At 42.1% G+C, this 26,326-nt stretch overlaps 1 protein-coding gene across 8 annotated transcripts in view; it reads right to left on the reverse strand.

The window, feature by feature from the left end:
* Window positions 1-26,326, reverse strand: part of PTPRU (protein tyrosine phosphatase receptor type U) — a 408,282-nt gene that overhangs the window by 101,202 nt on the left and 280,754 nt on the right. For 4 of the 8 annotated variants that reach the window (XM_034413693.3, XM_034413692.3, XM_034413691.3 and 1 more), the window contains exons 13-15: window positions 22,019-22,055; window positions 15,857-15,995; window positions 3,335-3,364 (exon numbers count right to left, since the gene is read on the reverse strand). In XM_034413693.3, the coding sequence (XP_034269584.2) occupies window positions 3,335-3,364; window positions 15,857-15,995; window positions 22,019-22,055 (206 nt within the window). The remainder of the gene's footprint in view (window positions 1-3,334; window positions 3,365-15,856; window positions 15,996-22,018; window positions 22,056-26,326) is intronic. The other 4 variants (XM_034413695.3, XM_034413698.3, XM_034413697.3 and 1 more) reach the window with 1 other exon arrangement.

A 26,326-nucleotide genomic window follows, 5' to 3' on the forward strand; every position in this document is an offset into this window, starting at 1 on the left:
GAGGACCCAGCTCCCGAACAAAGAGAACCGGTTCGGTGACGTCATATCGTCACTGCTACCGGCTCAGCCGAACCGGGCCGAACCGGGAGCAACCCACCACTGGATTTCATGCAACCCTTGAAGTTACTTTAGTTACTACTCAGAAAGCCTCGTGCTCCTTAAAATTTATGGAGGTTCTCAATCATCCAGGTCATGGTTGTCCTAAAAGTGCTTTTCCAAAGGGCACTTGGACTTTCTTGGGTTTTTGTTTTTTCTTTGAAAATGTTTCACTTCTCATCCAAGAAGCTTCTTCAGACAGAAGTTGGATGGGAAACGAAATGTTTTCAAAAAGAAAAAAAAAAAACCAAGAAAGTCCAGGTGCCTTTTGGAAAAGCACCTTTGGCTCCTAAAAATTCAACTCTTGAAAATGTAGAAGAATTCAGATTCGAAGAATTTCCCGGTTTCCAATGTATCTAGAGATGACAATGAACTTGGCCAAACTCGGGATTAGAAAAGAATGTGAAGAGCTCATGACATCTTGTTTGAAAGAAAGAGTTTAAGCTCCCCCCCCCAAATGATTCTCCCTCTTGGAACAGAAAAAAAGGGGGGCTCTTCCAGCTCCCACTGTCACCTGCTGATCTTCACTGTCAACCCTTTAGCTTACAAACACCAGAGGTCCTAGGATTAAAGGCAGTAGTGGGATTCAGCCAGTTCGCACCACTTCGGGTGAACCGGTTGTTAAATTTCTGAGCAGTTTGGCAAACTGGTTGTTGGAAGAAATCATTAGGGCAGAGAACCGGTTCTTAAATTACTTGAATCCCACCACTGATTAAATGTAAAGATTTCCCTTGAATTTATATGCCAGTCGTTCCTGACTCTAGGGGGCAGTGCTCATCTCCGTTTCAAAGCCGAAGAGCCAGCGCTGTCCGAAGACGTTTCCGTGGTCATGTGGTCAGCATGACTAAACGCCAAAGGCACACGGAACGCTGTTACCTTCCCACCAAAGGTGGTCCCTATTTTTCTACTTGCATTTTTTACGTGCTTTCGAACTGCTAGGTTGGCAGAAGCTGGGACAAGTAACCGGAGCTCACCCCATTATGTGGCACTAGGGATTCGAACTGCTGAACTGCCGACCTTTCGATCGACAAGCTCAGTGTCTTAGCCACTGAGCCACCGCGTCCCTAGGATTAGGAAGAGGAAAAGAATTGCTTCAGAGATCAGAGGGTTGGGAAGATATTCTCTTCTGTACTAAACCATGGTGTTGTTGATCAGAATTATGGAGATCGAGATGCTTGCATTGAAACCGCTGAATTAAAGAGAATAAATGAGTTGTAATAACATGTAACGGTCCATAGCTCAGGAGAGACATGACAGGAAACCCCAAGGTAGGGGTGCAAGGGGTTTGCTAAATATGTTTCTGTCTAAACAGGCTTCTAAATGGATTTGGCAAGCAATGACCTTGCAGCAGAGCTTCTGCTTTTTATCTACTTTCGTGCAAATGGCTGTCTTCCTGCTTGGGTAACCAAATAGAGTATAAAGGCATGCTGAATAAATCACCTCGGGCTCTTTGGCTTTATGGGAGGACCCACCTTCGCCAGATCTGAATAAACATGTGACTCAGAGAGAATTGAACTCTGCCTCTTTGTTCATGCTGGGCCAGACCTAGACTGCCCACTTGGCAGTGTGTCCAGGGGCCTGCTACAATCTCTAATTGGTTTGCCACTTTGGTTCTAACGGGAGAGGTTATCTCATGTGGGGCGGGGGAGTCCTTGGTGCTCTCTGGGCTTGGTGGTTTCTTTGCAGATGTTTCATTACCACACTAGACAATGTTATCAGTGCTAGTACTGACAATATTACCTAATTTGGTAATGAAACGTCTGCAAGCAATCCACCAAGCTTAGAAAGCACCCAGGACCCCAAAGTTCAATGCTTTCAACCCAAGAGAATATTTGTGCTACAAATATTCTCTTCTATCATTATCTCATCTCCCTATATAGAAGTAAAATGTACTTGGACATCCTGTGAGTGTGAGTGTGTGTGTGTGTGTGTGTGTATGCATGTATGTATATGTATATGTATATGTATATGTATATGTATATGTATATGTATATGTATATGTATATGTATATGTATATGTATATGTATATGTATATGTATATGTATATGTATATGTACATACTTGGTCTGCTGTGTGGATGCTTGGGTGGTTTAGGGGTGGGGAAGTTTTGTTGGGTGTGGGTATGTCTGGGAATTATCATGTATGTTGGGCTTGGTCTCTGGGTATTATGTGAATTTTGTTGTATGGGTACTGTGTATATACGTACAATGACAATAAACTTTATATATAAAAATATGTATATATAAATGTATATACAGTGGTGGGATTGAAAAATTTTATCAACTGGTTCTCTGCCCGTTTGCTGGGTGGGCATGGCCATGGGGGCATAGCCTACTCGGCCTCCTGTACCTTGGGGGTGGGGGGTGGGGGTGTTTGCCCTCCCCAGGCTCTGGAGGTTTTTGTTAAGCCTCCGGGAGAGGGAAAATGGCCTCCAGTGGGCTCCGGAGGCCCTCCAGAGGCCAGAAATGGGCCCGTTTTCAGATTTCCGGTAGTTCCGGTAGGCCTGTTTTTTGCCCTCCCAGGGCCTCCGTGTGGGCCCTGGGAGGGCATCTAAAACGGGCCAGGTGGAGACTCCTGAGAGGGGCGGGGTGGGCGGGGCCAGCCAGTCCTTGCAACTATCGGTTCAGCAAACCAGATGTAAAATTAGTATTCGGTTCACCAGAACCAGTCCGAACCAGCTGAATCCCATCCCTCTGTGTGTGTGTGTGTCTGGGTGTATATGGGTAAATGGGGGAGGGGAGAAACTGGGGAGTGCAGAGGGATCTTTTCTCTGTCTTTCTTTTTGATAATTTTTCAAGTAGGTAGGGTCACACTGAAATATGCCATTTAAGGAATAAGGAGACGTGTGTGAGGGCTACTGTGACTAAAGTTGGATTGATTTGGAAAGGAAACACCATTTCCCCCCATTTCCTTTGGAAGAAGCTAGACTATTTCCAAGACTTGGCTTTCATCCTGTGCAAAACAGGTTCAGTGGAAGTGGAACACATGATGCACCCTGGATGTATCTAACTTTCTAACGGGAATCTTGATTCTCTCCTGCTGCAAATGCATCCCCTCCCCTGTTCTGAAGCATTTCCATTCTATTTAAGCAACATTCAACATCGCCATTTCTGTACCACCACCACCACCCTAAAAGGGGTGGTGGGGGAGACTTTAAACATTCATGTGACAAAGAAAGAAAATAGTTGGTGGCAGCAAGCAATGGAGCAAGGAGAACTGAATGAGAAAATTACTTACGGGTAATAGGAATAAGAATAGTAGTTCCTCCTGGCAAGCGTGCAAACAAAGAGAAAAGCAGATATTGCATAAGCAGCTTTTTTTTCTTGGCAGATAATAAAAGAAAAGATGAGTTATTTGGACCAAGCCATTGCCCATGCAAAGAGGTAGAGGAAGGGGTGCTGCGGGAGAGAGGAGGGGGGATGGGTAGAGACAGCAAGTAGCTTTCATAGGTGCTTGCTGTCAGACAGCAAGCGAGATCCCCAGCCAAAGTTTTAGATAAGGAACTTATCACCCTAATATTTTTTTTAAAAAAAAAACCTTTAAAAAAAAAAAAAAGAACTAATGTGGATCCTTTGCAAGACTGATGGGTTGCTTTTCCAAAAGCCCAATAGGAAGAAAAGAAAAGAAAAGAAAAAAAGAAAAGAAAAGAAAAAAGAAAAGAAAAGAAAAGAAAGAGGGAGGGAGGGAGGGAGGCAGGAAGGATGGGTGATAGGAAGGAAGGAAGATAGGAAGGAAGGAAGGGAGATAGGAAGGAAGGGAGATAGGAAGGAAGAAAGGAGGGAGGGAGGGAGGAAGATAGGAAGGAAGGAAGGAAGAGAGGGAGGGAGGGAGGGAGAAGCCTGCCTATCACTGCTTTTAGTCTCACCCATTTTAGCAGAAAGTTCCTAAGAGATGATTCCCCCCCTTATCAGATTCCTTATTCCCCAAGAAGCTTTCCATCTTTTCTGTTGTCCTAAATCTCAAGGATGGGATCTCATTTCAGACAAGCTTAGCCCATCAAACAGCAATCAAAAATCAGGTGACCTGAAATATCAGAGGTATGTAATGCCTTAGAATGGTGTTTTCCAACTTTAGCAACTTTAAGATGGGTTGGCTGTGGAATCCTGGGAGTTGAAGTCCACTCATCTTAAAGTTGCCAAAGTTGGGAAACGCTGCCTTAGAAAGTGAATGGCAATCATCCCCGCTGACCTGGAAATACTTTCTGCTCATTGCATTCGGACAATCCATACTTAACAGATTAACAGAGTTGGAAGGGACCTTGTAGGTCCTCTAGTCCAACGCCCCTGGCCAAGCAGGAGGACCTACACCATTTCTGACCAATGGCAGTCCAATCTCTTCTTGAAAGCCTCCAGTGATGAAGCTCCCACAATTTCCGAAGGCAACTTCTGTTCCATGGGTTGATTCTTCTCTCACTGTCAGAAAAATTTCTCCTTATTTCTAGGCTGAATCTTTTTTTCTTACCTTTAAAAAAGCTGGGACCATGAATCAAGATGTACTTGGACATAGCAACAGATAAGCCCCCGGAGCTCTCCCTAACAGCACCCCTGAATGTTGGGGGCTTAATACTGCTTCCACTGACTACAAAATAGAAAACATGAAAACAGCAACTTAAACCTTCATATAGATTTAACAGGGCTAGGGAAAACACAGCCAGTCAGGAAACCCAAATGGAAAAATCATTCTATCTGTATGATACAGGACAAGATCATCTTGTCATTACGCCACTCAGAGCCTGAGTGGTGTAGGAGGCTAATGCCTCCTACTAATGCCTCCTACTAAGGCAGCATTTAACATCCAGCTGCCTGCAATTACCGCGAGTTCAATTCTCCCCAGGCTCAAGGTCGACTCAGCCTTCCATCCTTTCTAAGGTGGGTAAAATGAGGACCCAGATTGTGGGGCAATAAGCTGACTTTGTATAAATATACAAAAGGATGAAGGCTATTGCTTAACGCACTGTAAGCCCCCCTTAGTCTCCAGAGAAGGGCGGCATATAAAAATAAATAAATAAATAAAATAAATAAATAATCTTAGCCATTGTAGCCTCATCTGCCCCCTGTGAGAAAATTCAGTATAGCTACAGGCATCCAAAAGATTGATCACCCTGCTCTAAGGTATAGTAAAATAACTACAAGTGGCAGCTTTTGCATCAGATGCAACCCTTCCAATTAATTAACCCAGAACATGTATCTTTCAACCTTCTCGACGTCTTTAGCATACCTAGTTGTTTTTTTGTTTTTTTGTTTTTAAATAGTAATAGTGGTAGTCTTGGAGGAATTGACTGAAACCAGCCAAATCTGCCATATGGAGAAGATCTGATTTCTAGAAATCCATACAAACAAAAAAGAAAAGCACATGCCTTTGCTTATTATAATTCAGAACCCAGGAACAGGTAGAACATCTTCATTTCCTTCCCACAACAATTTCATAAATATCCCTCTTTTGTTGCAAAATAAGCAGCAATTCAGCCATGGATTGCTAGTAATACTTGGTTCATTCTATCAAATAAATACCTAGCAATAAAATACATGCTGCAGACTAGATATAAAATTGTCTAAGTTGATTATCTGTCTCTCCTTCTCTCTACTAAGCAAGTGGCAAAGTATGCATTATATCTCAAGTGCTGGTAAAAGGGCTGGGAAGTTATCCACTTGAAGGCCTTGAATTCAAGAACATTGCATAAAAGCAACTTCATGTCAACATCGTATTTGGAGGTCTTTACCACTATTTTCCCAAATTTTTCTATTTAATTTTCATACCTCATACTCAGTCTACTACATAACAGAATAACACAATTGGAAGGGACCTTGAAGGTCTTCTAGTCCAACCCCCTGCTCAAGCAGGAGACCCTATACCTGTAATGGCGAACCTATGGCACCCGTGCCATATTCATCTCTGCGGGCACGTGAGCTGTTGCCCTACATCAGCTACACTGTGCATGTGGTGCGCCTCCCGCCAGCCAGCTGATTTTTGGGTCTCTGCCATGCATGTGGAAGATGTGCATGCATGCCCATGCTGCCCCGCCCTTCCCAGGAGTCTCCATGTGGCTATTTTGGATGCCAGGTAAGTGCGCGGAGGCTCTGGAATGGCGAAAAATGGGCCTACCGGAAGTCCGGAAATGGGCTATTTCCGGCCTCCGGAAGCTTCAGGGAGGCCTACTAGGCCCAAAATGGGGCACGGGTGTGTGTGTGTCGTGTGCGCACGCACAGGGGTGGGGCAGCGCAGGGAGGTCACGCACGCATGCACGGCTGTGTGTGCATGGAGGGCATTGCATTTTGGGTGTGGGCACGCGCGCACCCAAACCCCTCCTCTCCCGTGCTCCCCCTGCTTTTGGGTTGCGACAGCAAAAAGGTTTGCCATCAGTGCCCTATACCATTTCAGACAAATGGTGCACTAGGACCAGTGGTGGGATTCAGCCAGTTCGCACCACTTCGGGAGAACCGGTTGTTAACTTTCTGAGCAGTTTGGTGAACTGGTTGTTGGAAGAAATCATTAGGGCAGAGAACCGGTTGTTAAATTATTTGAATCCCATCACTGACTAGGACTGAAGGTTAATTATAGCAACATGCCTGTTTGGAGGTCTGCACACCCTTGTTTATCACCAGGCTCACCATGGATGCAAAAAATAAAAAATAAAAAATAAAAACTGGAATGGCTTTTCTATGAACAATACATAGGCCCTTGTATATAAGTCATATATAGAATTGGAAGTTGAGGAACTAAATTACCACATAGCTGAAGTGATCACAGTAATGAAATACAAAACTATTATTTTTTTGCCTATAATAATCGTGAATGGAAATGTCAGCAAATATTGTGAGGAAATTTGGAAGAAAAAAAAAGAAGATTACGTTAAAGTCAGCATTCCAAACTCTGATAACAATCAAAGCAGCACTGTATTGTGAAAGTTGGAATCCAAGACATTAGGAGACCACCGGACTGGAAAAAAAAAACTGGTGGAGGGAAACAAAACCTTCTTATCAGTAGCAGAGTCATCATTCTTGATAGATGACTTTGTCGCAACAAAAAGTGGGAAAGTGGCCATCAAAGATTTGCAAAATAACAGTTACCTTCTCATTGGCATTATTTATTGCCAATAGCAATAGCACTTAGACTTATATACTGCTTTACAGTCCCCTCCAAGTGGTTTACAAAGTCAGCATATTGCTCCCAACAATCTGGGTCCTCATTTTACCGGTCTCAGAAGGATGGAAGGCTGAGTCAACCTTGAGCTGGTGAGGATTGAACTGCCAAACTGCTGGCAGTCGGCAGTCAGCAGAATTAGCCTGCAGTACTGCATTCTAACTACTGCGCCACCACAGCTCAATATACAATATTCAGTTGTCTTTGTTGAACAATGTAGCTAATTTGACATTGCACACAGATGACAGAATCCCACTACTACCTGAATGTACATACAGTATGTAGGTTTGGACAAAATGGCACTTCTTTCTCCTTCAACCCTTAGCTGCAAATTTTCCTATTTTCCAGAATGCCATGCAGCATCCAACATAGTATCAGTTCACTTGGACACTATGGGTGATTAAAATTGTCTGTGCTTGTTCCCAAAGTCCATAATTGGAAATGGAGATTTCAGTATTACCTTCAAAATATAAATATGGGCTCAGTTCCTGTATTAGAAAACTATTTAAAAAAAACTATTAAATATTAAAACTATTAAAAAAAAAAAAGGAATCAAATCTCTCCTGAATTGATACATGTACCTCTACAGAAGACACAGGCTGTGTGATTTGATGCAGCACCAAGCCAAAAGAACAAAGAGACATATCTCGTTCACACAAAGTTGAGCCTTTGGAATTTAGACTCTGCTTTGTGAAAATCTCATCGTGTGCCTTTTCCCCCCCTTCCCTTCCCTTTCTCTCTGTCAAACATTTCTATTAAGACTTAAATGGTGGCATAATTCTGGAAAACGGCAAAGAAGCACACAAAATATTTATTGACAGTTTGGCAGACAATCCCAACACATTCCAAGCATGTAATTGTTCCTCATCAAGAGAAACAAACCAAAACGCATTAATGTTCCTCTACTACACAAAATGTCATCTGGTTTCTATGCTTCTATATAATCAGTCTCTGTGCAATATGACTAGAGCAGCTGTTCCCATTTAGTCACCCTTAAACCCCGGAGACCCAGTTTTGTTTTGTTTTTTTAAATAAACATACAACTCTGTTTTTCTCCTCTTTCTTTCTCTCTCTTTGGTCTTTCCCTGGTCTTCCCAGCCATATTTAGCTACATAAAAATAACAAACTTTTAATATTTACTTCAGTCTTCCTCAAACTGGATCTCTTCAGATGTTCTGGCCAATAGTTCCCATTGTCCTTGGGCATTGGATATCCTGTGTTAAACTGAGTCCTTTAGTTCTCGAGCCAGAATTTGACATATTTGTAGTCATTTTATTTAGTTCTCTGTTTTAATCATTTGCTCCTTTCCTTTCTCTTTATTTGGTAAGGGGGGTTTTCGGACTTGCCACATTCTTAAGATGGGGAGAAGAATGAATAGATAGTGAGGATTGTTTTGGCTAGGTGACTTTCTTTCCCGTGGGAACAGAGGCTGCTCCTGGTGAGAATGGAAGGTGGAGTTTGAAGACACCGGGAAATGTGGATTGAGTGTTTATTGGAGAATGTGACTTTTGAGGGATGTTTCTAACTTACAATATTATGTGGTGTAATTCCAGTTTGTGTCAGATCCAGAATTACAACAGACTTTGCCAATTTGATGCCTATATTATTATTATTATTTACTATTATTATTTTTATTTCTATACCGCCCTTCTCCTGCGGGACTCAGGGCAGTGTACAGCTGAGATAAAACATTGCATATAAAATTTAAAAACAACCCAATTAAAACCGAATTCAGCCCAAGATTTAAAAACAACCCAATTAAAACCGAATTCAATTCAATTATATATAAATAAAAGAAATCTGTTTTGGAAGATGGACTTTGCCTATTTCTTTTTTGAATGGGTTTCATCACTTGGAAACCTGACATTAGTATTTGTAGAACTAAACAACTGAAGAGATGTAATTTAAAGGAGACTGATCTAACAGAACTTTCCCTGACAACATTGATCTTTTTCTTGTGATTATCCAGCCTAGGTATGTAGAAGATGTAGAAAAACTGAGAAGATTATGGACTTCTTAATTCAGGTATTCCAACAAGTATTTTAGCCATAAAACACATTCAAACAGTTGAGCCAACCTATTGAAATGCATTTGAGATGAAATGAATCAAATTGGAAATTGGATATGCAGACAAAGAGTTCATGTACACATACAAACAACAAATTTTTCCACTAACATCTATTTAGTGACGTTAATGGTGTTTGAGCTCCTGGCTATAACAAATAATATACTATTACTATCTGGTTTTCTTCGGTCATTAGTTGACATTTGTGCAATGTTCCATCCAAGTGGACATGAAAGGAGGAGAACTGTGTTGATTTATGGTGGCAAAGAATCAGGAGCATGGTAGTACCTTTTCTGAGTAACAAATTGTATTAAAAAACATAAGCTTTCATGTTAGTTAGACATGGTGCTACCAGAATCCTAATTTTCAGTCAAAGTAAGAGTGTGTTTGCTACTCTCACTCCAGAATCTTGTGAATACACAAGACTCCAGAGAAAGGCCACAACATAATCAGTCCCATAACATTTGAGTTTCACACCGTATCATGTTCTCCATTTAAGATTAAATCTTAACCTTCTGGTCTGTTCCAAGATAACTGGCTCCAAAATAACAAATATTCAAGTTCCAAGAATGAGCTCCAGCTCCATTCCATTCTATTTTTTGTGCACCCATTTATTTAGAAGGAAAAAGACTGAATGCAGTCCATCACATCCAATATAATATACAGCAGGGAGCAATCCATAGCGACTCTGCTCAACCCCCGCTAAGAGATTCCCAACAACCTGAACAATTGAGTTTTTTTCGACAATTGGTGGGCATCTGACCAACATTCCTGCCAGATTTTGATCAACAATTTTGAGCCTTCTGCAAGATCCACAGTGGGAAAGTTTTAGTTCAGTAGCAATCCTCAGCAGCATCAGGGACAGCATCTTGATGACACTAGCAGCTATATTCAGGACAGCTCTCCCATATCTAAGCAAAAAAGTTGACACTGGCCTCTTACCAATGCTCACTGCTCAAAGTCTTCTGGATTCATTAGAATCAGAAATAGCTTTCCTTAAATACTGATGGTTCCAAAAAGCTAATTTATGAAGTACACATCATTAAACATTAATAATTAGAGCGGAGTTTCATAGTTTTATGAAACTCCGCTCTAATTATTAATGTTTAGCTTATGACTACCAGATGTAGTCTCTGGCTACAAGAGTTAACAAGTGTGTGGATTCATCTTTTTTTTCTTGGACTCAGATGAAATTCTTGTTCCCAGAGTTAAGATAGACATTATGCAAATATAAATGATGAAATGGTCTATAAATACCCTAGGACCCAATTATTATGTCCAATAATCCTGGATACTGCTTTTTCTTATCCCAGGCCCAAATGTAAGATAGCTTTTGCCAATGTTATGCCCTCCAGATATATTAGGGACAAGAACAACAAGAATTCTAAAGAGTTTGGCCCATAATTCTTGCTGGTTACATTAACAGAATAACACAGTTGGAAGGGACCTTGGAGGTGTTCTAGTCCAACCCCCTGCATAAGCAGGAGACCCTATATCATTCTGGACAAATGGCTGTCCAACCTCTTCTTAAAAGCCTCCAGTGAAGAGGAGCATGCTAGCTGAAGCTCTCTCTACCATTCTCAGCTTGTTACTCTCTATGCATGGACAATGGCAGCTTAGTTCTGCATCGTGCATGAACATTTAGTCTATTGATTTTCTCAATGAAACAATCTCTCTTCGCTCTCCCACTCCCTGGAGATCAAGAAGCATACACCGCACCACTACCCCTTCAATTTTCAGCCAACAACAAACTGATGAGACAAAATGGGCTGAAAAGGAGTGACTGAAAATTATTCAGGGATCCTCCAAAGAATAGAATAGGATAGGATAGGATAGGATAGGATAGGATAGGATAGGATAGGATAGGATAGGATAGGATAGGATAGGATAGGATAGGATAGGATAGAATAGAATAGAATAGAATAGAATAGAATAGAATAGAATAGTTGGAAGGGACCTTGGAGGTCTTCAAATCCAGGCAGGAAACCCTACAATATTTCAGACAAATGATTATCCAATCGCATCTTAAAAGCTTTCAGTGTTGGAGCATTTACAACTTCTGGAGGCAAGTTATTCCACTGATTAATTGTTCTAACTGTCAGGAAATTTCTCCTTAGTTCTAAGCTATTTCTCTCCTTGTTTAGTTTCAAGTCAACCCATTGCTTCTTGTCCTACCCTCAGGTGCTTTGGAGAGTAGCTTGACTCCCTCTTCTTTGTGGCAGCCCCTGAGATATTGAAACACTGCTATCATGTCTCCCCTAGTCCTTCTTTTCATTAAACTAGACATACCCAATTCCTGCAACCATTCTTCATATGTTTTAGCCTCCAGATCTCACATATCTCCAGCTCTCCCATATCTAAGCAAAAAGTTGACACTGATCTCTTACCGATACTCCCTGCTCAAAGCCTTCTGGATTCATTAGAATCAGAAATAGCTTACCTGCAATACTGATGGGTACAAAAAGCTAATTTATTACAGGTATTAGGGTGTATGTATCAAACTGGGGCAAAATGGCATTTTGGAATTCTCCATCCAATTGGTGGGAACAGAAATGTGGGGAATGTTTTCCTCAACCTCTTCCTAGGAAAGGAGAAGATCTCCAAACATTTCTCAAAGACAGGATTCACCCTTTGCAGCTATGGAAAACAATCCAGGAGGGAATTCACTCTTGATGTCTTGGGATTTAATGAAAAAAAAAAAGAGAGAGACATAGAAGCAGTGGATTTCTCTACAGGAAAGACTGTGTAAAAAAAAATAATAAAGTTTGTCTTTCCTACCCCTTAGCAATCTCCTACTGAAATAAGTGCAAGAACTCCATGAGGATTTCTCTGAGATTCCTTTTTTCCCCCCTCTGAAGTTATTTAAAAGGAAAATTCTTTTTTTCATCAGAACGAAGGAGAGTTGCTAACAAAAGAACTTCCTGTTCAACACTAGTGCACATCACAAATATTGCCTTAGAGGCAAATCAGAACAATGGACTCTCTAAGCTGACCGATGTGATATCAGACTATCCAACACAATCTAACATTTCCAAGCATTGATCCCAAGGCCATTTATATGCCAAATATGCCATTGAGTCTCTCTCCCTTTGCTGCTGCTCCCTGCTGCTGCTGCTACTGCTTGAATGAATGCACGAGCACTGACTTTATTAAAATCTGGCATAAAATAATATACTCTATCACATTTGATTCTAAATTACTAGCTGGGAGTGACAATCCTGCAACGTGCTTCCACAATAAAAAAAAAATAGTTGAAATTCTAAGACACACCAGAGATGGAATTTGGCATACTGATGAAGATGTATGGGGGAAGAAAAAAGAGTGATCACCAAATGGCAATTGAAAGTAAAGCTGGTTAAATCCATTGATCAATTAAACACAACAATATCTCTTCAATGGGGTGGTCCAATGTACCCTTTCCCATTCTGAGCCACTTTTGATCTATAGATAGGCATCAGCAGGATGGCAGCCCCACCCATTCCTAATTTAACTTCTGGAATGCCCAATGAGTATTTAAATTTAGCCTTTCTTGTTAGAAAAATTCTGGGGCTTGCCATCATGGGTCTATCAAGTCATATTATTAAACAGTTTGCATTTATATTCTGCCATAGTCCACTGACTATAATTCTGAAGGTACAAATTTAAAATAATTCTACCTAGATGTATTTTGGCATCTGATTTTGGATTTGAACCACAGAGGAAATCTTGGTGGGCCATTGAATGCTAGCATTTAAAAAGAATAATTTAAAAGCCTATCTTGGTAACAGCAGCCCTATTTTTTTTTTTCACTTCTCCAGTGTTTGTGGGAAACTGATATGAAAAAGCAAACAGCTCTCTCCAATCACTGGAGACCGGTATTATCAAGGCAAGCTTTTATTATTATTTTTTTTAATGCTGGGGAAAAAAAATCCACTTAGACACCTTGGGCCTTAAACAAAACTAAGAATCTAATCTGTTGTATGCTTTGGGGGAATTGAAAAAAAATAATTTCTCCTGAAAAAATGGTGAGACCTTAGAAGTGTCCTTTCAAAGCAGCAGAAAGAATAAAATATCTTAGGATGCATGAAATGGCTGCTGGAAAGAGAAAGATTCAATTAGATTGGAATTAAAAATTGCACTAAAGATATGAAAGGAGGAACAGAAAAGAATATAGCCCAACCTCCGTTGAAACTTCAAATGCCCTTATGAGAGAGATTTTGCCATAAGAGCAAAGAAAACATATTTTTATCCTGGAACAGCCTTAGACCAGCTTCGGCCTGCTTCGGCAGCAAGCTGCCATTGAGGTAAAGGTTATGTTATGAGGACATGTCTTCAAGAAACAGTGAAATACTTTCATGCTGTGAAAAACAGGTATGTCAATAAGCCCTGCTCTGATCTAACAGAATAAGAAAGTTGGAAGGGACCTTGGAGGTCTTTTAGTCCACCCCCCTGCTCAAACAGGAAACTCTACACCAATTCAGACAAACGGTTGTCCAGTCTCTTCATAAAGTAAGAATAAAGAATCTAGCAAGAATAAAGTGAATGTATTGTTAAATGGTATTAAAATGTAGGGCTATGCAATGCCTCACATTAAATTCAGAAGAATTACTTTGAAAACCCCTGGAATGGGTGCTATTCAGAAGGTACTGTCAGGTTTTGGAGAACCGGTAGCGGAAATTTTGAGTAGTTCGGAGAACCGGCAAATACCACCTCCGGCTGGCCCCAGAGTGGAGTGGGAATGGGGATTTTGCAGTATCCTTCCAATGGTGGGTTTCAAAAAAATTTATTGCTGGTTCTGTGGGTTTGGTGGGCGTGGCATAGCTTGGTGGGCGTGGCTTGGTGGGCATGGCAGGGGAAGGATACTGTAAAATCTCCATTCCCACCCCACCCCAGGGGAAGGATACTGTAAAATTTCCATTCCCTCCCCACTTCAGGGGAAGGTTACTGCAAAATCCCCATTTCCTCCTGATCAGCTGGGACTCAGGAGGCAGAGAATAGATGGGGGTGGGGCCAGTCAGAGGTGCTATTTACCAGTTCTCCAAACTACTCAAACTTTCTGCTACCGGTTCTCCAGAACTGGTCAGAACCTGCTGAAATCCACTGCTGTATCCTTCCCCTGGAGTTGGGTGGGAATGGAGATTTTGCAGTATCCTTCCCCTGTCACGCCCACCAAGCCACACCCACAGAACCGGTAGTAAAAAAATTTGAATTCCACCACTGCCCTGGAAACATGAATACAGCACCTTCCTGGGATATTGTAAAGCAGCCGTATCTGCTTCCATAATCACACAGTGCCTCTAAAGTGTTACATGCAGAGTGCTGGGTTGATGTTCCTCAGATCCCACAGCCTCTCTTCCAGATTCAATCCAAAGCACCACACAGTTCTAATAAGAAGTGTATCAAGTAAGTTTGACCAAGTGCCTGTACAGGTAGTCCTCGACTTACAGCGGCTCACTTAGTGATCATTTGAAGTTACAACAGCATTGGGAAGAAAAGTGACTTATGACCATTTTTCACACTTCTGACCATCATCACTGCATCCCATGGTCATGTGATTTACATTTGTATGCATGGTCCTAGGTTTGTCATGTGATCCTCTTTTGTGACCTTCTGACAAGCAAAGTCCATGGGGAAGCCGGATTCACATAACAATCCTGTTGCTAACTTGACAACTGCAGTGATTCACTTAACAACTGTGGCAACAAAAGTCGTAAAAGGGGGCAAAAGTCACTTAACAAAGTTCTCCCTTAGCAACATCAATGTTGGGCTCAATTGTGGTCTTAAGTTGAGGACTACCTGTAGATGACCTGATTGCCTCTTCACTGAGTGTTTACCTTCTTCCATTAGACCGAGCTGCTAATCTCTAAGAGGAAGCTGAGTCAGATTCGGCTTTGAAGAGAGGTACGTTTGTTGGAAAAGGAGTGGAGCTGCCTGTTCTGACCCAGGCCTCCCAAGCAGACTCCTCGTCCCGATAAAACCTCTTTTATTTAGGTTAAAGGGAAATTCCTCGCCAGCAAAGTCCCGGCAAACAGTCTTTCGTGAGATTTCACAACTACAGATCTTTATCAGGCTTGGAGAGTTGCCAAGCCGATATCTTCCAAACTCCACGCTGTAGCAGCAATTACTTGGCAAGAAGTCAGGAACAGATCTTCACCCTCACAAATTGAACTAATTGTCTCCTGCAAACTCCCCTCCCCTTCGCTCCTCTTTATTCCCTATGGGAGGGTCCATTCACCGTCCACCTGCGGCTTTACTCTCGAGTCGGCCCTTGTTCCTTAGCTGTTCCCTTCTCCTGGCAGCTCTGCACATGCACACATAGGGAACAGGCTCCAACTGTTCTTCTGCCTCACTGATATCCGACTCCGAAGGCAGCTGATAACTGTCGGACGGCCCTGGCCCCTTCTCTGCCTCCGACACAGAGCACTCGTCAGAGCCTTCCCCAGACTCCAGGACTGGCCCGTGTTCCTCCCCAACCTCCTCACTCTCTGAGTCTGCCACCAGCTCCACTGGCCGCTGGCAGGTCACAACACTGCCTGCATGACAGCAAGAACAAAGTCGTCAAAATGCTTCCTTACCCTTTCCGAATGACAACGATGATTGCCCCAAGGAGGATGATCAACACCACCAGTCCTCCAGCACAGATGCCCAAAATGAGACCCATTTCCTCCGAGTGCTGGGAAACTTCCAAGGGACGCTTGCTTTCTTTACAGGCAGCTGTAGGAGATAAACAGCAAACAGGTGGGTCAAGAGAACCTGAAAATAGGAGAGGGACACCCTGAGCTTCTCCTTCTCTTACATATAATTTGCATGCATTATCAGACGACATAGGAACAAGATTGCTGGATCTCATCGGATATATTTTTAAAGGTTGTTACAGCAGGTTAGTAACAGCATCTTGCCAATTGAGCTCCACCCACACACACACAAACCCCCAAAACTAAGCAGGATAGACTTGGTTAGTGTTTGAATTGGAGACACCCCCTCCCTAAAAAAAAAATCTCAAAAATGGACATTATATTGTGGAATCAAAAGAGCATCCTGGAAGAAATCAGTAGAGAACTGCTTCAATATTCATGGATGTGTCCATGGTGTCACTCACAACTGAGTTCAATCCAAGGAAGTTTCACCTTTGCCTTTAGTTATTCATGGAGCTTATGGAGTTATGGCATTCTTATCAGTTTAAATAAAATTAAAAAATACCTAATAATGGGAATGGGGAATTCTTATCACCATATTTCAGAGATATAGAATTGGTAGGGGAGACTTGGGCTATTGAGGCAACCTCTGCTTCACTATGGAATTCCAATTAAACCCTCCTTAGATAAAGGTAAAGGTTCCCCTCACACATGCATGCTAGTTGTTCCTGACTCTAGGGGACGGTGCTCATCTCTGTTTCAAAGCCGAAGAGCCAGCACTGTCCGAAGACATCTCCGTGATCATGTGACTGGCATGACTAAACGCCAAAGGCGCACAGAACGCTGCTACCTTCCCACCAAAGGTGGTCCCTATTTTTCAACTTGCATTTTTTACATGCTTGCGAACTGCTAGGTTGGCAGAAGCTGGGACAAGTAACAGGAGCTCACTCCATTACACGGCACTAGAGATTCGAACCGCTGAACTGCCGATCTTTCGATCGACAAGCTCAGTGTCTTAGCCACTGAGCCACCGTGTCCTTAAGAGATGCCTTTTTAGCTTCGGCTTGATTACATTCGCTGGAGGAAAAGCCACACCTTGTTTGAATCACTGGTTCCCTTGTCAAACGTTCTGACAATTAAGAAATTTTCAACTAAACCCTGGAGTCTGATGTTCTGCTCTCCGGAGAACCATGTGAATTCTCATATTGCCTCAAAGAAATATCCTCTTTCCGTTTTGTCTTCTTGAAGCGAAATGTTTACCCCTGGATTTTAGTGGGTAAAATTCAAGGGGCGCCAAAACCATCAGAAGGATGCTTTTAAGGGTTGTATGCAATCTGCAGACCACCCAGGGAATCGTAGATAAAGGAAGCTCTGTACTAAATAAACGTGCATTCAGTTCTAAAGTTGATACTTCTTTCCATAGCAACTTTTCATTTTCTTAAACATGTTACAGCTGGTGGGTAGATTGCTAGACTTGCATATAGTTACAATGCTCCTCTGATTACTTCTGTTGGTAATAGAATTTATGCTTTTCCACCAGCAAATTGGAATTATCCTCCAATGATATACATGATTGTCAAAAAAAAAGAAAACCCCACTTCTTCTATATCACATGTCAAATTATCCCACTGTAACACTGGTAGTTCTTATTTCTGTAGTTCTCAGAGCCAAAGAAGGATGAAAGCACCACATTCTCAATTATTTATTTATTTATTTATAGAGCTGACTGCCTAGTCCCATGATGGCGAACCTATGCCACGCGTGCCACAGGTGGCACATGGAGCCATATTGGTGGGCACGCGAGCGTTGCCCTAGCTCAGCTCCAGCACACATGTGTGCACTGGCCAGCTGATTTTTGGGCCTTCTGGGCCCAATGGAAATCAGTAAATGGCCTTTTTCCAGCCTCCGGAGGGCCTCCAGAGAGGTGGGGAAGGCTGTTTTTGCCCTGCCAAGGCTCCTAGAAAGCCTCTGGAGCCTGGGGAGGGCAAAAAACGGGCCTACTATGCCCACCATCACATGCCAAAAGCAGGGGGAGCATGGGGGATCACACACACACATGCGTGGGGGGGCGCATAGAATTATGGGTGTGGGCACGCACGAGCGCGACCCCCCCAGCACTCCCCCAGCTTTTGGCACGCGATGGCAAAAAGGTTAGCCATCACTGGCCTAGTCCAACAACCAAATCTGAACCATGTATGTTGTTGATGTCTGACAAGGAGATGTTTGACATAGCTAATACATACATCACTTGCATGGTTGACATTTGAAGAGCCCTAACGTTTTCCAACCTAATCAAAATTTGCCTAGAGATTCTCGGTTTTTCAATTAAGTCACAAGCAACAGTCTTCGGAATTCACATGGTGAATTATTTAGTAGTTGATGTCATTGTTTTGATGATACTTAGAACTGCCCTTGTGGAAATTTGGCAGGAATCATCCATCTGTGTGTCTTTTGCAATTAAAAGCAAGACACAAGCAAGAAACCTCCAGCCATTGCCTCCGAACAAATCTGGCTTACAATATGTCCTTAAATGAATTGAATTAGGCTTCATCGTCAAGAGGAATGTGTCATTTCAAAGTTTCTGATGAGCAGATTGAGTTCATACTGTTTAAGGTACACTTTCTGCGTACATGTTGTATGTTTTTATTTGTTTTCATTTTAATTGTTTTTATTTTAAAGTGGGATTGAATACGAAACTAAAAATCTACCATGTTTCATATCCTGAATCAAAGGAACAATACATTAACAAACTACAGTAAGGAAACTCTATGCACTCCTCAAGGGCAGCCCCCTGTAGAGCACGTTAAAGATAAAGGTAAAGGTTCCCCTTGCACATATGTGCTAGTTGTTCCTGACTCTAGGGGGCAGTACTCATCTCTGTTTCAAAGCCGAAGAGCCAGCGCTGTCCAAAGACATCTCCGTGGTCATGTGGCCGGCATGACTAAACGCCAAAGGCGCCCGGAATGCTGTTACCTTCCCACCAAAGGTGGTCCCTATTTTTCTACTTGCATTTTTTACGTGCTTTCAAAGTGCTAGGTTGGCAGAAGCTGGGACAAGTAACGGGAGCTCACCCCATTATGCGGCATCTTTCGATCAACAAGCTCAGCGTCTTAGCCACTGAGCCACCACGTCCATTGTAGAGAACATTACAGCAATCCAAATGGGAGGTGACTGAGTCACCATGAGCCAGACCACCAAATCCAGGAATAGACACAATTAGAACAAACTACTGTAGCCATGACTGCCACCTCCTCTTCAACAAGGAGCCATAAGGATCCTCAAATTGTGTCCCAACTGTGAAGTGTACCAGAGTTGAAGATGGAAAGTCTCCAGATCCAAGTCACCAAGGATTATGCCTAAATATCTTGTCTTCCATCATACAAGTTCTCTGTCACTCAGTCTACAGCCTCCCTGGCATCCCTAACTTCCCTTCCATTCAATGGTGGGTTGCTCCCGGTTCGCATCGGTTCGGAAGAACAGGTAGTAAAAATTTGTAGTAGTTCGGAGAACCGGTAATAACATTGGCTGGCCATGCCCCCGAACCAGTCCCCGGCCCGGTCACTTACCCTGCTCACCTCATCAGAGGCTTTTTTTTTTTTTACTTTTAAAAGCATTTTTTTCTGCAACCTCTTAAGGTTGTCAAAAAAATGCTTTTAAAAGTAAAAAAAAAAGGTTGGCCACGCCCACCCAGTCATATTACCCCCCACCAAGGCATGCCCACAAAATAAGCCACGCCCACAGAACCAGCAGTAAAAAAAATTTAGAACCCACTCCTGCTTCCATTCCATAAGACATGATCAGGAGCAGTGGTGCTATTCAACCGGTTTTATCCGGTTTGGGCAAACCGGCAGTGGCGGCAGCGGGAGGCTCCGCCCACCCGCCCAGACATCATGACATCCCGTTTTTGACGCTCTACACATGCGCACACTCTCATTTGCGAACTGGTAGTGAAGGCAAGTGAATACCATCCCTGATCAGGAGGGACCTCCTTTTGTTCAGATTGAGAAATATGGAAAAAGGCCAGCAAGTAGCATCCTCTACCATTTCCATCAAGCAAACACAAATCTGCTACCAGAAAATGTGAGAAAGAATATTTGTGAGGGCGATGGGTGGTTCAAAAATGTGATAAATAAAATAAATAAATAAATAAATAAAAACTAATCCTCAAGGCCCCTGAGAATAAGATTGAAAAAGAGAAAACATTTCAACCCAACATTAAAACTACATATCACAAGGCCAATTGCCCATCACAGCATCTTTCAGTGAATTTGGGGATCTCTCGATTCCCTTTGTCTAGAATTGTTCTCCTTCTGGTCTTATTCTCGGCTGGCATTTAGATAGCAAATTCTTTGTAGGCATGGACCTAATCCTAGAGTATATATGGTGATCTATCAAGCACCCTGTACACCAGGAATCAGCAATCATAGTTTTAGAGATCAATGGAGTCCTGGATCTCTTTTCTGCAGCTTTTGGATGTCTCTTTCCCCTTTGTCCTATCAGTTCTTTGAAACTTTTCTCCAAAATTTAGAGAACCACCATCAGAAAATTCTGCCCGCCCATACATGTACCGCATAGTCCTGCTCATCTTGCATTATCACCAGTGGTGGTTTTCTACCGGTTTGCCCCGGTAGAACCGGTAGTGGCAGTGGCGGGATGTTCCACCCACCCACCCGGATATCATCACGGACGCTCTGTGCATGCACAGAAGGTTCTGCGCATGTGCAGAAGCACCACGCATGAGTGAAGCGACTGTGCACACGCTCGCTCCCAGTTCCGAACCAGTAGCAAGGTAAGTGGAACCCACTACTGATTATCACCCAACCATTGCCCATCCTTGATGCAGATTGTTATTATAGATTGGTTTTAACAGCTGAATTTTAGAGTACAGTAATTTCTCCAAAGTCTGCCTTTTATGTAGAACAAAAACAACCCTCCCAAAAAAGTCTCTGTTCTTCCAGTGTCTCTGGAGAGCCATTCAGATTACTGCTGGGATTTTTTGGATTATGTCTGGGGGACATGAGATTTTGTTGTGGCCCGCCAGCGGCCTGCGCGGATCGTGGCTGATCCTGATGACGAGGAGGCTGGTGTGGTGTCGCGCCAGCAGCCTGCGCAGCCGGGGCTCGCGTCGGACAGCGAGGAGGCTGAAGAGGATGTGGTGCCAGAGGCAGAGACTCAGCCAGGGCCGTCAGAACCTCCAGAGGTTCCTTCAAGTGGAGAGAGTGAAGTGGAGGAGCTTCTCCTCAATGCTCAAGCACGCAGGGCTGCCAAAGGGCAGGAGTGGCTACTCAGGAGGAGGAGGTCTCCTCGAGAGTAAGGCTTGAGGATAATTGGCCACTCTCTTAGCCTATTTAAGTCACATGCCGTTAGTAAGTTTCTTGCTGGAAACAACTTGTAATTATCATCAGAGCATTTTTGGAAAAGTCTTATCATATCTTGTTTTCTGGGCTGGTTGCCAATCTTTGCCGGACTTTGGTTTATTCTTGCTACTTAATAAATTTGATAAGGACCGTTGGTGTGTGTCAATATCCTCAGGAATCTGGAGCTGGGGCAGAACAGATTTGTACAATTCAGACTTCAGGAGGGGAAGGAAGGAAAGGAAGATGCCACTTGAGTGTGTGATGAAAGCAATTGCCCTACACATCTACAGAGGCAGGGAAAGACTTCTTAGAAGTAGACAGCTTTTACGAAGCATGAAGAGAGGGAGGAAGAGGGGGGACACTTTAGTGTAGTGGCAAAGGTGTCTGGCTAAAAACCAGGAGACCATGAGTTCTAGTCTTTCCTTAAGTGTGAAAATTATCTGGGTGACTTTGGGCCAGTCTCTCTCTCTCTCTCTCTCTCTCAGGTCTAGGAAGAAGAAGGCAAGGACCAACTACTTCCAAAAACTAGAGCCAATTTTATCTAGTGGTGAAGGCACCAGACTAGAAACCAGGAGACTGTGAGTTCTAGTCCTTCCTTAGCCAATTGGGTGAGTCCTTCTCAACCCAACCCATCTCATAGGATGATATGGCGGAAATAAGAAGTGGTAGCATCACCTTGAATCGACCAAATATAAAGGTAGAATTTTTTAAAAAATCAAGTAAATAAACGTGTAAGAATATTTACCTTTCCGAGCTATTCGGATACAATTCAGCCTTGTTTCCTACAAAAGAATAAAAAGATAAGCAAGGTTTTTATCACACCCATGATCTCTTTGACTTGTTATCTGAAATGAAAGATATCAAATCAATTATTCAAAATAAAATTCAAATGAATTCAAATTCAGATGTCAAAATTATTACGGTCATAGACCAGCATATGAGGAAGATCATAATACTCGGGGAGCTATTTCATTTTTGTTTTTTGAGGAAGGGATGAACGTGTTGGATATTGTACTGTTCTCCAGGGTGGCTGCAAACCACTAAATATGAACATTCCATGAACTATATGTTTCTTTTCCAATTATCATTGGTACGTGCACCTCATACCTGACAAATTCCCTTTGATAATACTTTTTTTCCCCTTTAGACCAGTGTTTCTCAACCTTGGTCACCTTCAACTCAGAGCTGGCTGGGGAATTCTGGGTGTTGAAGTCCACGCATCTTCAGGTGGCCAAGGTTGAGAAACACTGCTTTAGACCAAGTGAAATTACTTAGGGAAGAATACACACACACAAAACCCCTCATTTAAGACTTCACTACTTCCTGACAGCTTGAAATAAAAATCGTTCTCAGATCTTTCCTCAATATTCTGGAGACCCACCATTGATGCTGTGCTGGATTCACCAATGGCCTGGCTTGGTATAAGGGCAGGGTGGTGGGTTTTTGGTGAGCAAACAGACCCCTATACAGAGTATCTAAACAGTGGTCTCCAACTTTTCTGGCTCCACGGACCAGCAGTAGCAATAGCGGAGGAGTGAGGGATGATTTCGTGCACACAATTGATCTCCCACACATGCACAAATGAAGCTTAACATGCTTGCCACCGCTTGTGCAGCCTGGTTCCAAATGGGCCATGGACCAGTAGCAGTATGCGGCCCCAGGAGTTGGGGACCCCTGACCTAGAACTAAAGAAAAATTTCCTGACTGTGAAAATAAGTAAGCAGTGGGATGGTTTGCCTCCAGAAGTTGTGGATAATAATAATAATAATAATAATAATAATAATAATAATAATAATAATAATAATAATAATAATAATAATAATAATAAAGACCTTACTATTTCACCAGGCCGGCCTGGCCTAATTTTCCCCCTCTTTTATAAAAGATTTTTAAAATTTTAAATATTTTTTAGTATTTATATATTCAATTTTAAATTGGTTTTAAAAGTTTGGGGTTTTAAATTTGTCGGGGCCAAAATTATTTAATTTGATTTTATTCTATTTTTTAAATTTTGTATTGTATGTGTTTTTATTGTTTGGCTGTGCACCGCCCTGAGTCCTTCGGGAGTAGGGCGGTATAGAAATCTAATAAATAATAATAATAATAATAATAATAATAATAATAATAATAATAATAATAATAATAATAATAATAATAATAATAATAATAATAGTAATAGTAATAATAATAATATTTGAGCAATAATTTGAGCAATAATAATTTGAGCAATACCCAAAGGGCTACCCCGCTATTTAGAAATTCTAAATTTGCCGGACTTGAACATTTTGACTCTACAAAAAACCACCTTACTTGGAACAGCTTACATCCTCCGACGATACCTTAACAGTTCCTAGGTCCTTAGTTAGGACTCGAGCTGCTGAGCTATTAACCAGCCTCAAAGGCTGTGAATCTCACTAAAGATTAAATAATAATAATAATAATAATAATAATAATAATAATAATAACAACAACAACAACAACAACAACAACAACAACAACAACAACAACTTTATTGTCATTGTACGTGTATACACAGTATACCTATACAACAAAATTCACTTAACACCCAAAGACCAGGTCCAACACACATAACAATCCCCAAACACTCCCACCCACCACATATTCCCCACCCCATTGATGCTCCCTCATTGGAGGTTTTTAAGAAGAGATTGGACAGCCTTTTGTCCAGAATGGTAGAGGGTCTCCTGCTTGAGCATGGGGTTAGACTAGAAGACCTCCAAAGTCCCTTCCAACTCCATTATTCTGTCATTCTTCATCTGCAGGCTGCAGATTTCAGGTATCTCCCAGAAAGAAATGGAAATGCTGTCCCTTCAGTCACAATTCAGTAATCTGAGACACATTTGAAGGGAGGCTATGCCATTTGACACTGAATCTCCACTCACCACCACTACCACAGATTACAGCCTACAGGTAAGGAAACAACACAATTAGGCTGATGGTTTTCCTTGGCAAGGACTGACAATAAGGTATTCAAGAGACTGGGCAGAGGCTCAGGCACCAAAGCAAGAAAATCCACTTGTCCTCTGCTTTCTATCCTCCATTGTCCAGATCCTCCCTCAAAATCTTTCCCCAGCACAAAAACATTCTCCACTTTGTTTGCCTGCCTGCCTCCCTGCCTGTCTTCCTGCCAAATGATATAATAATGCCACTGCTGCAGATGGAAGTGGAGGAAATTAAACTAATCGTCATTATTTGGCTTAATGTCCCTTCTATCAACTCATGGCGTTAAGATTCCTTGTTGGACCGTTGGGAATATTTCGATGCCAACTGCAAGAGAACCAGATTGCATTTGCAAGGAAGAGACTAGAAAGAATCCTGGGCAAAGTTAAAGTCTTTCAAAAACAGTCCTGTAGCTGCTCTGTTCCTCCTAAAATCTGGGCTGTGAAATGAGCGTGGTCTTACAATAATTAACATTTTGGGCTTGGAAGAGACCACATGAATCCCAAGAATAATCTCCTGAAACCAAACAAGGGTTAAGAACAAGCTTTTGTTATCTTTTTTTTAAGGTCTCGGTGGTGCAGTGGTTAGAGTGCAGTACTGCAGGCTACTTCTGCTGACTGCCAGCTGCCCGCAATTTGGCAGTTCGAATCTTACCAGGCTCAAGGTTGACTCAGCCTTCCTTCCTTCCAAGGTGGATAAAATGAGGACTCAGATTGTTGGGGACAATATGCTGACTTTGTAAACCGCTTAGAGAGGGCTGTAAAGCACTATGAAGCAGTATATAAGTCTAAGTGCTATTGCTATTGCAATTTTTAGTTTAAATAAAGCATAGACACATCTGAATATACTCTGAATGGCTTACGACTTGCATGACATTTGACAAATGCAAGTGGGTGATGTGGGAACCAGGGAAGGACTTCAAGAAAACTGAGAAGGTTTGGAAACACAAGTTGACCATCTGCCCAGGTTGCTGAATTCCCAAGCCTTTTGCCCTTTTGCCTAAGCAAGGAAACGGGCAAGATAACTTCTTAATAGTTTTAAGTTACATCCACAGTTAAAATCCAGAGTGTTAGTTTGGCGTAGTGGTTAAAGCATCAGGCTAGAAACTGGGAGTCTGTGAGTTCTAGTTCTACCTTAGATCACTCTTTTTCGGTCATGGGAAGCAGGCAATGGCAAACCACTTCTGAAATCTTGCCAAAAAAACCTGCAGGGACTTGTCCAGGCAGCCACCAGGAATTAAAAAAAATACTGAGTTGAAAACACAAAAAGAAGAAAAAAACCTAAATCGCATTGCTCCATTGTCAGATGGCTTTCTTCCCTTGGATAGTTTTGTGATCTTCTGCTGTTCTCACATCTTATTTCAGTATTGATCATACTTGCCATCAGACAGTTATACAAAACCTGCATAGTACAATGCTGAACCATGATTAATTGATGGATGGATAGAGAGAGATAAATCTGATTCTGCAGGAAAAGAAAAGGTCTGGATCATATGTAAGATCCTTAAAACAAAGCTGAGGATAAGAACATGGGACGTACATCATGCCAAATGTTGTCTAGTCTAATAAACAGTAACCGCTATCTCCATCATTTGATTCCTGATGTTTTTAACTGGAGAGGGTATGCTTGGAGATGTTGCTCCTGCATATAAATTCTGTGCTCTGCCAGAGATCCTGCAGCTTATAAAAGATTTAAAAACAATTTAACTGAATCTTGAAATGTGTTCAACTTGTGAAATTAGATTCAGTCATCCCATTTCATACTGAATGAGAGTTGATTGCAGAGCCCTACTGCTAATCTTGGACATCTAAATGTGATGAAGTCCGGTGGGCTGTTTTTTGATTTTCATTTAATGAAAATCAAATTTGCACATTGCCTGTACAGTGTGTGTACATGCATACATCCCTGTACAGGCAGCCCAGATCATGCGTAAATAATATGTATGAGTCACCCATCCAGATGGGACCCTTGCATTACAAGCATACAAGACTGCTAAGTTATTTATCCATTTAGCTAGATTGTCTGGCAAACACTTCCCCAAGTCTGAAAATTAAAGATTTGCCAGTCTTTTTAAACTGGAAATGGAAGCAAC

The sequence above is a fragment of the Pantherophis guttatus genome, chromosome 10 (assembly GCF_059756535.1).
Source record: "Pantherophis guttatus breed Tessera chromosome 10, ASM5975653v1, whole genome shotgun sequence".
Lineage (NCBI taxonomy): Eukaryota > Metazoa > Chordata > Lepidosauria > Squamata > Colubridae > Pantherophis > Pantherophis guttatus.